We start from the raw sequence: 13084 nt of genomic DNA, 5'->3' as shown, positions 1-13084 counted from the left end.
GTTGCTAAACAATGTCATTTCTGCCAGCTCGTTGATAGGCAGAATGAGGAGCATTCGCACCGCCCACGCTTGCGATCTCAACAGAGGTGCCCACAGCAGGTGCTGGGGCTGCACGAAGTTCCTTGCGGGCTCCTCCAAACCACGCTTTCTCAACCACCCTCTCAAGCAGCCGGTGCTGACTTCAGAGGGACCCTCAGATCACTGGGCCACAATCTTTCCTATTTACGTGCGGAGTCTTACAGACAAAGTGTAGACACCCCCAAGAGTGGGGAAGAGGCTCATGCCTGGCTGTGCTTTGGGGAATACTTTGGGTCCTGAGGAGCATTTCCGGTCAACGGGGAGGCCTGATATTAATCATGCCTTTATTTAGCAAACGAGGTGCCGGGTCCCCCTTGGATCCACAGCTGTATGCCAACGAACGGTCCTTGGAGAGGAGGTTTACCACCGTCAGCAAGGCCACCTTAATGGTGGCATCCTGGAGCAAGCAGAGGGGTGGTACCGGGGAGCGGATTCTAGCTCCTGAGCACTCCCTTCTCTCTCAAAAGAAACACTCTTAGCTCCTGCTAAACTCTGCAGAGCGCCTGGTTTAGGCGGTGGTACCACACACCATGACAACACAGGTGCTGAGGGACCGCTGAGGGACCACCAAGGTTAACTGAGAACCCTCGTGCACAACTGCCCTTGGAGAAGTAAGACGGAACAACTGTGAAATGGAAGATAACCTAGACAGCTACCTGAGCCGAACGCCAGCAGCAGCGCAAAGCCATCGTGGGGGAAGGACGAAGGCAGGGTTGCGCTGCTGGAGAGACTGGCTCATTTCCAGCGAAGGCGTTCGCCCCGCCAGAGCAGCCAGCCCAGCCGCGCCTGCCTGCCGCCCTGTGCTGGCAGCCCCTCTGCAAGCACACGCACCAGCCCCGGGGTGCCCAAACGCTGCACCCACCGGCCGAGGCCCCCCTCAGCTCCGTGCATCCCTCGCTTCTGGTCCCGCCACACTCCCCCGGCGGGCCGGGGCTGCCTCGGCACCGGCACGGGGGAGGGTGGAGATGGGGGGGAAGGAGCTCTCCCAGGCACGGGAGGCGGCCCCGCCGCCGTGCCCGCCGGTGCTCGCTCCCCGCTTCGCGCTGCCCGCCGCTCCCCCGGTCCTTGCCCGCTGCTCGCCCTGCCGGCGGTGCCGCTCGCTGCAGCAAGCAGCCCTCCCCTCGGTGCGGGCGCGGGGTCGGCGGGGGGCGAAGGGAAAAGCGGCGTCTGCACCCTTACGTCCGCACCCCACGCCTGCGCCCCCGCACCCGTCGCCGGGGCGGCCCCGGGGGCCCGCAGCTGCAGCGGGAGGGAGCGGGGAGCCGCCCGGCCGCCCCGGGCACCTCCGGGAGGCGCCACGGGAGCGGGCGAGGGGGGCGGGAGCTGCTCGCCGGGGCGGGGGCTGTCACGGGGCTGGGACGATAAAACCGGGGGTAATTGCATTTAGGCAAATGAGGCTGCCTCGGCCCTCCCCGTCTCCAGGTATATAAAGTGGGGAGCGCTCCCGCGGACGGCCAATGCGCACGGAGAGCAGCGCCCACCCTCCCCGGTGCAGACGGTGCGTGTGCCTCCGGGAGCGTGTCCGTCTGTCCGTACCTGTATGCGTGAGGATGCGCTTGCCTGCATGTTTGTGACGGTGTGTGCGTATGTACTTCTATGTGTCCGCCTATATGCGTGTGCGGAGGGTCTAACGTGTGTGCATCGCGGCGGGGGGGGGTGCCTATACATGCTTGTGTGTCCGCACGTGTGTGTCTGTGTGTGCAAGTGTGTTTCTGTGCCTATCCCGACGTGGGTATCTGGATGTGCGAAGGGATGCGTGTGTTCCTTGAGACACGTGTGTCTGTGTGTGTGTGTGGAGAGCTGTATCTCTACATAGGTGTGTGCATCTAAGGTGTGTAGCTGTTTGTGTGAGTTTATAACTAGATGTGTATGCACCTGGGTACGTCTGTGAGGGGGATATACCTGGCTGGGGGTGTGTATGTGGGAAGGTATGAATACCTAGGCGTATATCCATGTGCGAGGGTGTGTTTAGGTGTAACTCTGTATGTATGTGTGTGGAGGGGTGCCTCTGGATGCGTGTGTCTGGCTGTGCGCTGGTGTGTGCACCCCCCTGCATACGAGCCTATATGCCTTGGGCATGTGTACCCCCAGAGGTGTATGGAGCAGTCGGTGTGGGGGGGTACCCAGGAGCGTGTATGTCTGTACGTGCGAGGGAGCGCACACCCAGGTGTGCACCGGCGTGTGCGTGTGAGCGTGTCCGCGGGGCCGCGTGCCTGCGCGTCCCCGGGCGCGGGTGCCCGCGGCCGCTCGCCCCGCCGGGGCTCCGGGTGCCGGTGCGGCTGCTTCACCCCCTGCCCCCCCCGCAGCAGGACGTCGAGGCGGCGATGAGACTCCCGCTGGCTTTCGCCGTGCTACTCCTGGCCTCGGCGCGGGCGCTGGCCGAGGAGATGGGCGCCCCCGACGACCTCAGCTACTGGTCCGACTGGTCCGACGGCGACCAGGTGAAGGTGAGCCCCGGCGGCCGCCGCTCCGCCCGCGGGGCTGCGGGAGCGGGGCGCTGGGTGCCGGGCGCTGCCCCCGGCGGCTCCGCGGCCGCGGGGCTGGGGGCGGGCGGGGGGGGGGGTCCGCGCTGAGCGCCGGCCGCTGTCCCCCCGCAGGAGGAGCTGCCGCTGCCCCTGGAGCACTTCCTGCAGAGGATGGCCCGGAGACCCCGGCCCCAGCAGTTCTTCGGCCTCATGGGCAAGCGGGATGCCGGTGAGCGGGGCGGGGGGCTGGCTCCCTCTCACCCCCCTCTGCATGCCTCTTCTCCCAGTGCCGCTCCCAACTCCACAGCGGTTGTCGCTGGGTTTTAACGCCTTAAACCTGTCTCGAACGTTGTGATGCGAGTTGCTTGGGTTTAGGTTTGGTTTGGTTCGGTTTGGGTCTTTTTTTTTCCCAAGTTTAAGATCAGTTAAACCCACCGACTGGAAAAGAGGGGGCTTCACATTAACGTGCTCAGTGCACACCAATTACAGCACGTAAATACCAGTAAGGAGTATTGCGATAATTCACAGGTCGACGTATGGGCCACTGAATTGCACGTATTGTGCGATACGTGCACGCTCGTGCACTGAATTGCACGATGCCCGAATTGTGTGGAAATTGGTTGTGTATACAATTATTGCCCTGTTTTCTACACGTTTACTGAATCAAGAATTGGTCAAAACAACTTGGAGCTAAACAGACCTAAACTGTGTGGGTTTAACTAAAACAATTTTCTGTAGTCTCTTCAAAGAGAAATGCACCTTAATTTCCCCTAAGTGGAATATGCGTAGGGTAGTTTCTGTATTTGATTCTTCAAAGCATTGCAGCAGCATCATAAGTATATGCCAATCCTTTTTCATCAACTCTTTTTCCTTTTTTTCTCTTTCCTTTCCTCTTCCAATCAGGATATGGCCAGATGTCTCACAAAAGTAAGTTAAAAAAATGCAAATATTTTAAGTAATTGTTAGAAGATATTCAAATAGGGAATAGTGTATTTGAGGGAATTAGTCAGGAGGTGACTGGGTTCAGCTAAGGACTGGCAGCGCCGGTGATGGAGAAATGTTCTGTTAAAGGATTGAATACCCCCAGTGCAGCCGTGAGCCTGTACCTCATCTGAGCCGCCACAAGCTTTGAGATTTCAATCAACATTAATGTGGGGATGTTGCAGCTCTCTCTTATTTCCCATGGGGGGGTTCTGTAAGCCTTTCTCGTAGGCAAGGCAGGCTTACTGCCAGACTCTGCGAGGAACAATTAAGATGGAAAATCTGGAAAATTAGAATAGTGAATTCCCAAATCCCCGAGAATAATTCCATGGGAGAGCCCATGTCATCGCATGCAAGATACTGTATCTGTGCTCTCAGCATTGTCTGGGTGGCACTCAGACCCCTGCTCACAGCAGGGGCTGATTGATGGTGTGCTGTCATATAAACAAGCGTATCTTGCCCCACTAATAAGCGTGCCTTGCTTTGCTTCTGTGTAACACCATGCGGGAGATGGTATCAGCAGTGTGGTGTTACCTTGTTCTCCACCATGACAGTTTTATTCTCTGAATTTATCTGAAGATGCTTAGACAGGAGCTGGAAGACTTTTAATAAGTAAAAATGATCTTGTATTCTGTGAGACCTCCTCTGTCCACAGAGGTCAATAACTGTCCCGGTGTTCTGTTAGCCACAAGATTTTATCACTAGGATTATGTATTGGAAGACCAATTAAAGAGTCCGATACAAAGCTCATGCCAAATAACCTGCTGACTAAAGTAAAAAATTATAGCTTTCTGAAACTACCTCAGCTTGAATTAATACCTGTGAGGTCTGAGGATCATTCATCTTGCTTTGTAGATGAATTAGCCAAGCAAAATTATTTCCAAAGAGAAATTTCTAAGTTTGCCTCAAAAGACAGTTTAGACAAAGAAGAATGGCTCCTTTCTGTTCCTTATCTGAAACTATAGCTACCACTATATCTGATACATGCTGTAGGCCAAAACTTGGAGTAATTTATCCTCTACACATCTTGTGCCTTGAGGAGTACTAATGGGACAGGAAGGTAATATCTGAACTCATAAATATTCCAAAAATAGAGCCAGACTGTCTAGCTCAGACATGTCCAGACATGGAGACCCATTGGCTTCCTCTCTAGTAAGGGCTCTGCCTGACCCGCGAGGAAGATTTTTTCTCCCATGTTACAGAAAAAAACCCACCAACACGTAGAAGGGATGTATCGCACAGATGCAGGCTATACCAAGACACTGCCTTCTTGTACATTTGCTCAAATCAATAGGAATTGTACTGGGAGAGGAATAAGAATCAGTTATTGGCCACTGTTTTTCCATTATACTTAAAGCAAACCCCACAAAACAATAAGTCTATCTGAATTAATGAGAAGATGTCCACTAACTGGCCTATGCCTTGGTCTAACCTGTTCAGTCTGACTGATCAGACAAACGTTCGGTCTCCATTGTCTGAGAGTGGTGTGAACAACCAGTCTGTGAGATGAACAGTTTTGAAGCCTGTGACTTCCCTCCTCGCGAGAACATGTTATCTTAAAAGCCTGCCTATTTAAAATGTATTAAAATACCCCCAAATATATTTTTTCAGGGCATAAAACAGACTCCTTTGTTGGACTTATGGGCAAAAGATCTTTAAATTCTGGTATGTATATGACTAAATCTAGTACTTGGTGATATACAGCCTCTTCATTCTGTTGCCTCTTTGTTCTCTGCCAGCGAATGGAAGAAGCAGTCTTTATGTAGTATAGACCCAGAGTTCTCTGAAAAAGGATCAGGACTTTCTTTGTTAATCAAGATATTTCAGGGTCCGCTTTACTCCAATGCTTGAGATGATCAGGCTGGTCTGAGTTGCAGGCAAGGTCAGGTAGAAGTCCCCAGGGCACTTTCCTTACTGCCCTGTCCTTGCCAGCAGCATGTTCTGCTGGTCCCCAAGGTGCTAATACAAGAAAAAACTAAATTTTACTGACACATCAAGAAAAATTCAGAGGCTGAAAATGTAAAGCTCATTTCAACTTATGATCTAAATCCAGATCTCCCCAGGTAAAGGGATATCCTCATTGTCTCTGGAGGTTATTATTCCTCAAACTTGGAGCAGAAGGTGGAAGAGCAGAGATCTGCTATTAACACCACTGCAGGTCAAGCTGTTACTCATTCCCAGCCTCTTCCAGCTTTTCATTTTACCTAAAAAAACCCCCACAGCAACGAGCATTTTAAGCTTTGAACTGATACTGTGAATTTGTGTCATTTTCCCATAGCATCCATGTAGGGCAGAACCCTCCTCCCTCATATGCACAACCCCCTGTGGGTAACTGCGGACTGCCAGTAGCTCTAGCTTCCGCGTGCTATAGGGCTGTACTGAGGAAGTCCCTCACTGTGAGCCATAAAGTGTCAGTTAATTCCCCAGAATAGGAATTAAAAACACAAAAACCCTAATAAGTATTTCATGTCTCTGAAATAGTTCTCACTGTTTTGTTAAATGGATGATAAAAGTTAAATTACTAGCTGACATCTTTATATTATGTGGATACACGCTGTGATCTATATTCTGCAATTATGGTTGTCAGTAACTTTTATTTTCAATTAAACTCTGTTCAGACTAGTAATATTGCTCTTTGCATCATTTTGCAAATTGCTATGTATCATGAATAATTTTGTACAATTTTATCTGTGGTGGCAATAGCTATTAAATGCGTAATACCTGTAAATATATCTGCTATCACAAAAGTAAATAGCCTGGAAGTGATAAAGTGGGTTTGCTTTCTATTTGGATTACATTTACATTAATATAAGAATGTAAAATACAGCAAATGTTTAAAAAAGGCAAAGATTTTATGGTGCTAATTTAAAAATTGCTGGTATACTCAGGATACTGTTATGTGGTATTTGTAACAAAGGGGAATAATGAAGTTTTACCCTGTCAGGCTATGTAATACCTGCCTGACTGGTAAAACTAGAATTCTCTGCTTTTCTGCCCGATTCCCTGAGAGGAAAATGGTAAGAAGCTGCTTCTGCTCCTCTGGAGGAGAAGATAGGTCCTAAGGACTATGTAATCGAAGCAAGATCAGGAGTATGTGCTAGGACTGTCCTTGCTTCTCCCTGCTGAAAAATATTTAACTGGGCAGGACCTTTTCTTGGTGCCGTGCCTTGGTGCCATGGTTTTCTTCTTCCACAGAAAGCCCCTGAGTCCGCTGGCAGCGTGCAGGACCCTGGCCCCGCTGCTGGGTGGGAGTGCGGTGCTGATTTAAAGCAGGGTGTGACAAAGCAGTGTACCGGGGTGCTGGTGTCTCAGTCCCTGGTTTGGTAAACTGGGATCTGACACTGTCTCCCAAGCTGTGCGGTCTGTTGGGTGAACGCTCCAGGTAGAAGCTAGAAAACAGTCACATGTACAGTAATACTGTAACAATCCATACTCAACTCATTTTGCATTCAGCCTGGTGAAAATTGAAGTCTTACTAACTTAAAACTGTCACTGATCCAAAATGCCAGCTCCCTGCAGGACCCCAAACTAGCTGTGTGTTTGTGTGCAATAGTCAGGCATGCATACGCTCTGTGAAAGCAATCCTCCCTTCGGGGTGGAAGCAAAGATGACTCTGGTGACCAGCTATGTCACCCTATGGTCAGGCTCTGACCAAGAAGGGCTCTCTGCACTTCCGTCTCATTTTTAAAGAGCAAGAGGGAGAGATCTACTGCTACTAAATGCTAAATATGTTACTGAAGACTATTTTAGGCTGCAGTTAGTCCACAGGGTAGTCTGAGGTTTGCTTAGCTCCTGCTGCAGATTTTAGTAAAAGGTATCACTGTGTGCAAGGCTTGGGGACAGGGAGGGTTTAAACCTGGCAAAGAGCTGACTCTGCAGGACAGAAGGTGCACATGTTGATGCAGAAAGCCTCTACCCACAGATTGATCCGAGTGCTCAGATCCCGTCAGTTAGATGGATTACCAGGACGTAAAGGGGCTCTGAGCTAATGGTGCTTCAAGCAGCTTGATAGATGAGAGGTAGAAAGCACTGCTCAGACCTTCGGCCTCCTGGGGGATAGTGTAGTCTGAGGGGTAAATCCAAATCAAAGCAGCTCAGGGTTGGGCAGGGAGCCCTCACCTCGGTTCCAAACACGCCGATGGGGTCCAGTGGTGACCCTGCAGGCTGCAGGTCTCTGACATTTCCTTGGGCTTGCTGGGGTTTACGCAAGGCTGCACCATGTGCTTCATTCTGCTTTGTTTTTTGCAGGATCCTCTGAAGGGAGCATAGCACAGAATTATGAACGGAGGCGTAAATGAGACATTCCTGTGCATTATTTATTAAACTTCATTTGTTCCAATGGCCAATGCAGTGTAATATAAACTAACCACTGTATGGAATAATTATTTATTTAATAATAACCGATGGGGTTTGGGTTTTTTTGAGTTGTACATTCAATAAAATGATTATTTTTCATATTGTGGCAGCGATACATGTTGTGTAGGTGCATTGTGGTTCTGAAAAGACCAGCAACCCTGGTGACGTCTCACAACAAAGCACATCGTTTGATATGACCTGTAAAGTTAAGTTCACTAAACAAAGAAAATACTCTTTTGTTCATTGAAAGCGAGTCAATCAGCTTCACAGCCAGTGCAGAACAGAGCTGATGTACAGTCTAGTGCCTCAATTTGTTTTCATGGTTTATAATGTACTGTAATTTCTGTATCAAAAAATATATTTGTATCATTGCAGCATGTTTTATGTTTTGTGACTACGTATCTATACGTTTTAAAAAGTGGGGGGTGGGTAAGGCTTGAATGGGAATCCAAGGTCTTAATTTCATAGTCTGGAATTTTATGATAGTAACATTTTAAATAAAAAACTACTCTGGGGATTTTGCAACATATTTTCTTTGGTGATAGTGATGGAGTTATTTCCCACATTGGTCCGGAATGAGACTCAGATCCAAGTGACAGCGGTCTGAGACTGAAAAGAAATGTCAAATTGATGTCTTCCTTTTGCAGGGAGGCTGTGAGCCTCCTCGTGCAGGTTTGGTGAATCCTTTGGGGGATTTGCTACTGGAGAAGGGCATTCCTGGGATTGCTCTGGGTCACGCAAGGTGCCGTCCACCCAAAACCCGATGGAAATGAAGTGTGTTGACTGAATGAAAAGGGTCTCATGTATCCTCCAGCTCCAAGTGGAATAATTTGCTGTGGAATTCATCCACTATTGCAGGTTTATTATTTGAAAGCCAAGCTTTTAATAAATTCTAGCCCTCAGCTTCACAATAAAAGCACCTGTTGGCTTGAATCCATGCAATATAAGAGAAAAAAATGTGAGTGTAATTATCTTTTTAATTAAAATGTCTGGTTACTATATTTCCAGGACAGTCCCAAAATGCTACATGCATCTCACCAGATGACAAGGCAGCTGGAGAGCTATATTCTTTCCGCTTGCTAAAAGCTATACTTCTCTGTTTGATGCTATCATACGAGCTTTCATCACAGATGAATCAGCAGTGAAAACAGCCAGTGTATACCAACCAAATTTCAAAATAAGTAATACGAAGTGATTAACTGGTGGTTGTTTTCCATTTTGGGAGTGAACTCAGCAACCTCCATTTTGAAGTCCACCTGAGGCATCCCCACAACTGCATCCATTAAGAGCGGGCAGGCGCAGGACTTCCCTCCTGCGAGGTTAGGAGCAGCACCTAAGCCTGCGCGTGCTTAAAACAGGCCCCACGGCCAACTAAGGAGGAGCTGGCTCTAGTGAGGTGGGGGCTACACGGTGGGAAAACTGAGGCAGACTTGCAATGGGGATCACGCTCATGTGGGACACAACGGCTGTACTGGCACTCTGCCAGCTCTTCGTCTTGCCAGGGCTAATTTTCAGACTAATTAACTTCTGTATGAGCTCCCGCTGTGCTCAATGAGGGGGGAAGCTGGTTGCTGGGCTAACAGCATGGCAAAAGGACTGTGGAAATGCATGCTGAATAACGCTCAGTGAAGGGTAAAAAGAAAGAAAAGCTTTAAAACACTGTTCCCCGAGCATGGAGCCCCACGGTGCTCACAGCCCGTGTGTGCTGAATTGTGAGCCACGGAGAGGAAAGAAAAAGCCCGCTGCTTGCTCCCTGCAGCCTGCACATCTGACAAACCTCCCTGCAGAAGCAACCACTGCAAACATTTGCATCCAGAGAAAGCCACGCAAGACACAGTGGGCTTTAAGTGTTTGGAGGACAGCACAGATATTAGTTAAGAGCATCCAGCAAAGGGCTAGGACTGAATTTTCTGGCAAAACCATAGAATCACAGAATGGTTTGGGTTGGAAGGGAACTTTAAAGATCATCTAGTTCAACTCCCTGCCATAGGCAGGGACACCTTCCACTAGACCAGGTTGCTCAAAGCCCCATCCAACCTGGCCTTGAACACTTCTAGGGATGGAGCACCCACAACTTCTCAGGGCAACCTGTTCCTGTGTTTGACCAACCTCATCATAAAAAATCTACCTTCTTTCAGTTCAAAACCATTGCCCCTCGTCCTGTCTCTACAGGCCTTGGTAAAAAATCTCTGTATGTCCTTTTCTCAGCCCCCTTTATATATTGAAAGGCCGCAATAAGGTCCCTCCAGAGCTTTTTCTTCTCCAGGCTGAACAACAACTCTGTCAGCTTTTCTTCACAGGAGAGGTGTTGCCAGTCCTTTGATAATTTTTGTGGCCCTTTGGACTCGCTCCAACAAGTCCACGTCATTCTTATGTTGGGGGCCCCAGAGCTGCATGCAGTACTCCAGGTGGGGTCTCACCAGAGCAGAGCAGAGGGGCAGAATCACCTCCCTCAACCTGCTGGCCAGGCTTCTTTTGGTGCAGCCCAGGATACAGTTGTCCTTCTGGGCTGCACGTGCACATTGCTGGCTCATGCCCAATTTTTCATCCACCAGTATTCTCAAGTCCCTCTCTGCAGGGCTGCTCTCAATCCCTTCATCCCCCAGCCTGTACTAACACTGGGGGTTGCCCCAGCCCATGTTCAGGACCTCGCACTTAGCCTTGTTGGACTTCATGAGGTTCACATTGCCCCACTCCTCAAGCCTGTCAAGGTCCCTCTGGATGGCCTCCCTTCCCTCAAGCATATCAACTGCACCACCACCATTTTCCCTAGAAGGAAAGGCTGACCCTCTGGCATCAAAGTAGTCTCCTGTTATGTGGCTGTCTAATGAGTGGGTTTAATTTGCCATTTGAAGCAACTAATTTTAATTCCTGGTGGCAAAATAATGTCAGATTTGTGCTAATTTAGGTTTTGAACAATAAGATTAAATTGGCATTGATATATGTGTTTGTACAGACATATATTCCAAGCTAGAAATAAACCAAACACACAGCAAAAGACACAGCTTGAAATGTTCCAAATAACTCTACCAACAATACAAAAACCCCTCATCATATTTCAGCACTGGGGACTGTTCGGATGAGGTGTGCCACGTCAGGGCCGTGCCTGCCCAGCGGGTCCAGGACAGATGTCAAGGTGCATGAAGCATGCACGCCTGCAGGCATCCAGCCCAGCAGCTGCCCATTCCCACTGCGGGCTCACTCCTGCCACCGTCCTAGCCCAAATATTTGTCCTCACAGGCATCCTGGGGTCCTGGATACTCAAACAGGAATTCTTTTCTTATGTCTTTTTTCAGCCTTTAGTAGTAAGTGATATAGTCTATACATTATTAAGTACTTCAAAGGGATCTTTTAATGATTTCTGTGGTCTTTAATCTCCCTTTTGAGGCTCCTTCAGCTTTTAAACACTTTTATGTGTTGGACAGCATTGCTTGCAGCCCTGGGCCACTCGTGCCGTGGATCACTGGGTGATGCCAGCTCTCCAGCTCCACTGCAGGCTTTGGAGAGGCTCTCACTAAATCCCCTGCCATCTCTGAAACAGCCAGCCACGACCGTGACACAGACTTAGCTCTTTTTTGATGGCAACAGCCTGACATCCCTCAGGCTGCATAAGCTAATCGATAGCACTGCAGCAAGGGCATCTGTCAGCAACATGCAAGTGAGCTTAAATAAAGCAATAAAAATCTTTCTAGGAAATCAGCACAGAGAGTAAACCCAGTGTGATGCTGGTAATTGTCCCCACTGGAGGGGTGCTACAGGCAGTTTGACATCACAGCCCGCCTCCAACACGCTCTGCCCCCTTTTTACTTCTCTTCTCCCCCAGAAATACATCCTTCATCTGCATCACGACAGGCAGCTGCTCTTCTGATAGGCGCTGTCTCCCTCACACACACAGGCACTCCCCTTCCCCAAGACGGGGGATGCTGAGGTCAGGCTCACAGCAGCCTACCTTGCCCAAGCGTGACCCGGAGGACCATCAGCTCCATCTATCACCTCCATCTCTCTGGTGCAGGTGCAGCCAAACTTACCCTGGAGAGCCAGAGCCATTGCGCACATAGCCTCCTCATGAACCGGGGAGATGGGAGAGGGGTCTGGCCCCCATACGCACCTCGCCAGGGGAGCCTGGGCTCTGCAGCACTTGTCCACTCGGCTGTCACGAGCAAGTCCTTTGCTGTGTTCATATCAGTAGGCTGGTATCTTTCAGCATGATCCTAACCAAAAGAAAAGGAAGAATCTGGAAATGTCTGGGCACGGAGATCTTTGTGGGGAACCCAGCCCTCAGCCATCATTAGCTAGAGCAGAATAACATCAAGAGGTTTTTTTTTTAAATTATTAAAGTGATTCTTAAAAATGCTGTTTATTCAGAGGAGGCCAGTAGCAGCTCCTTCAGAGCTACCAAGAGCCATTATTTAAATGCAGACTTTGTCCCTGTACTTTCTTAAACTACAGCTTAGATAACTGCTTTAGCATAAAGAGATACCAAGCAAGTCCCAGTGCAAACTTTGGTAATGACCAATTTTTTTCCTGATGAGCCTGAACAGTTCCCTTAGCCATAATATCACAGACTGCATTAACGAATATCTCCCAGATGAGAGCATACAGCAGCTCCTTCCCTGGAGTTGCACTGTATCAAGATGCAGCCGCCTGCGATTCCGGGTACAGCTCCGTGTCCTCACTCTACCTCCAAAATGGCTCTCTTCCCTTTACAGAAAATAGTCGTTACTGGAAAAGTGAGGATTTTTTTGGCTGTTAGCAAGCATAAAAATGTCCTCAATCCTATCTACATCTTTCAGGGAAGACAAACAGACTCTCTTTGCATTATTCTCTTAATGTTTTTGAAAGAGCATAGACTGAAATATTTGTCAACAGGAGGGTCATGCGGGCTGTATGAAATTCATGATGATATTCATTAAAAATTAACACTGCTCCATCCCTGATAGATACGCGGTTGTCAGAATAAAACAGCAACACATCAGCTCAGAAACTCCTTTTTAAAGAGAGGCATGCAGAGCGGGTGCAACAACCATCACCTCTTGTTTTCTACTTCCACCTCCAAATTAAACAATATTACCACTTATTGCATACAGAAGAAATGAAATGTGAACAGGCTGTTAAGAAACCAAACTCTTCATCTGTCATGGTGCTTCACGCTCTCCCAGAAGCCTGGAGGGAGGAAGCCTGGCAGGGTGAGGTGCCTTGGCCAG

At 49.1% G+C, this 13084-nt stretch overlaps 1 protein-coding gene across 5 annotated transcripts; it reads left to right on the top strand.

The window, feature by feature from the left end:
• Positions 1-1479: 1479 nt before the first annotated feature.
• Positions 1480-8409, top strand: TAC1 (tachykinin precursor 1). 5 transcript variants are annotated; one of them, XM_030010463.1, is made up of 6 exons: positions 1480-1576; positions 2385-2525; positions 2676-2772; positions 3447-3470; positions 5136-5189; positions 7773-8409. In XM_030010463.1, the coding sequence occupies exons 2-6, from the start codon at positions 2403-2405 to the stop codon at positions 7820-7822; spliced, it is 348 nt and encodes a 115-aa protein (XP_029866323.1). In that variant the 5' UTR covers positions 1480-1576; positions 2385-2402; the 3' UTR covers positions 7823-8409. The 5 variants fall into 5 exon arrangements, with proteins under 5 accessions (XP_029866323.1, XP_029866322.1, XP_029866325.1 ...); XM_030010462.1 differs by having other exon boundaries at positions 1481-1576; positions 2388-2525; XM_030010464.1 differs by lacking the exon at positions 1480-1576 and adding an exon at positions 1807-1810.
• The last annotated feature ends 4675 nt before the right edge of the window (positions 8410-13084 follow it).

The sequence above is a fragment of the Aquila chrysaetos genome, chromosome 3, assembly GCF_900496995.4.
Source record: "Aquila chrysaetos chrysaetos chromosome 3, bAquChr1.4, whole genome shotgun sequence".
Lineage (NCBI taxonomy): Eukaryota > Metazoa > Chordata > Aves > Accipitriformes > Accipitridae > Aquila > Aquila chrysaetos.
Note: the sequence above shows the minus strand (reverse complement) of the source record. Positions and strands in the feature narration are given on the sequence as shown.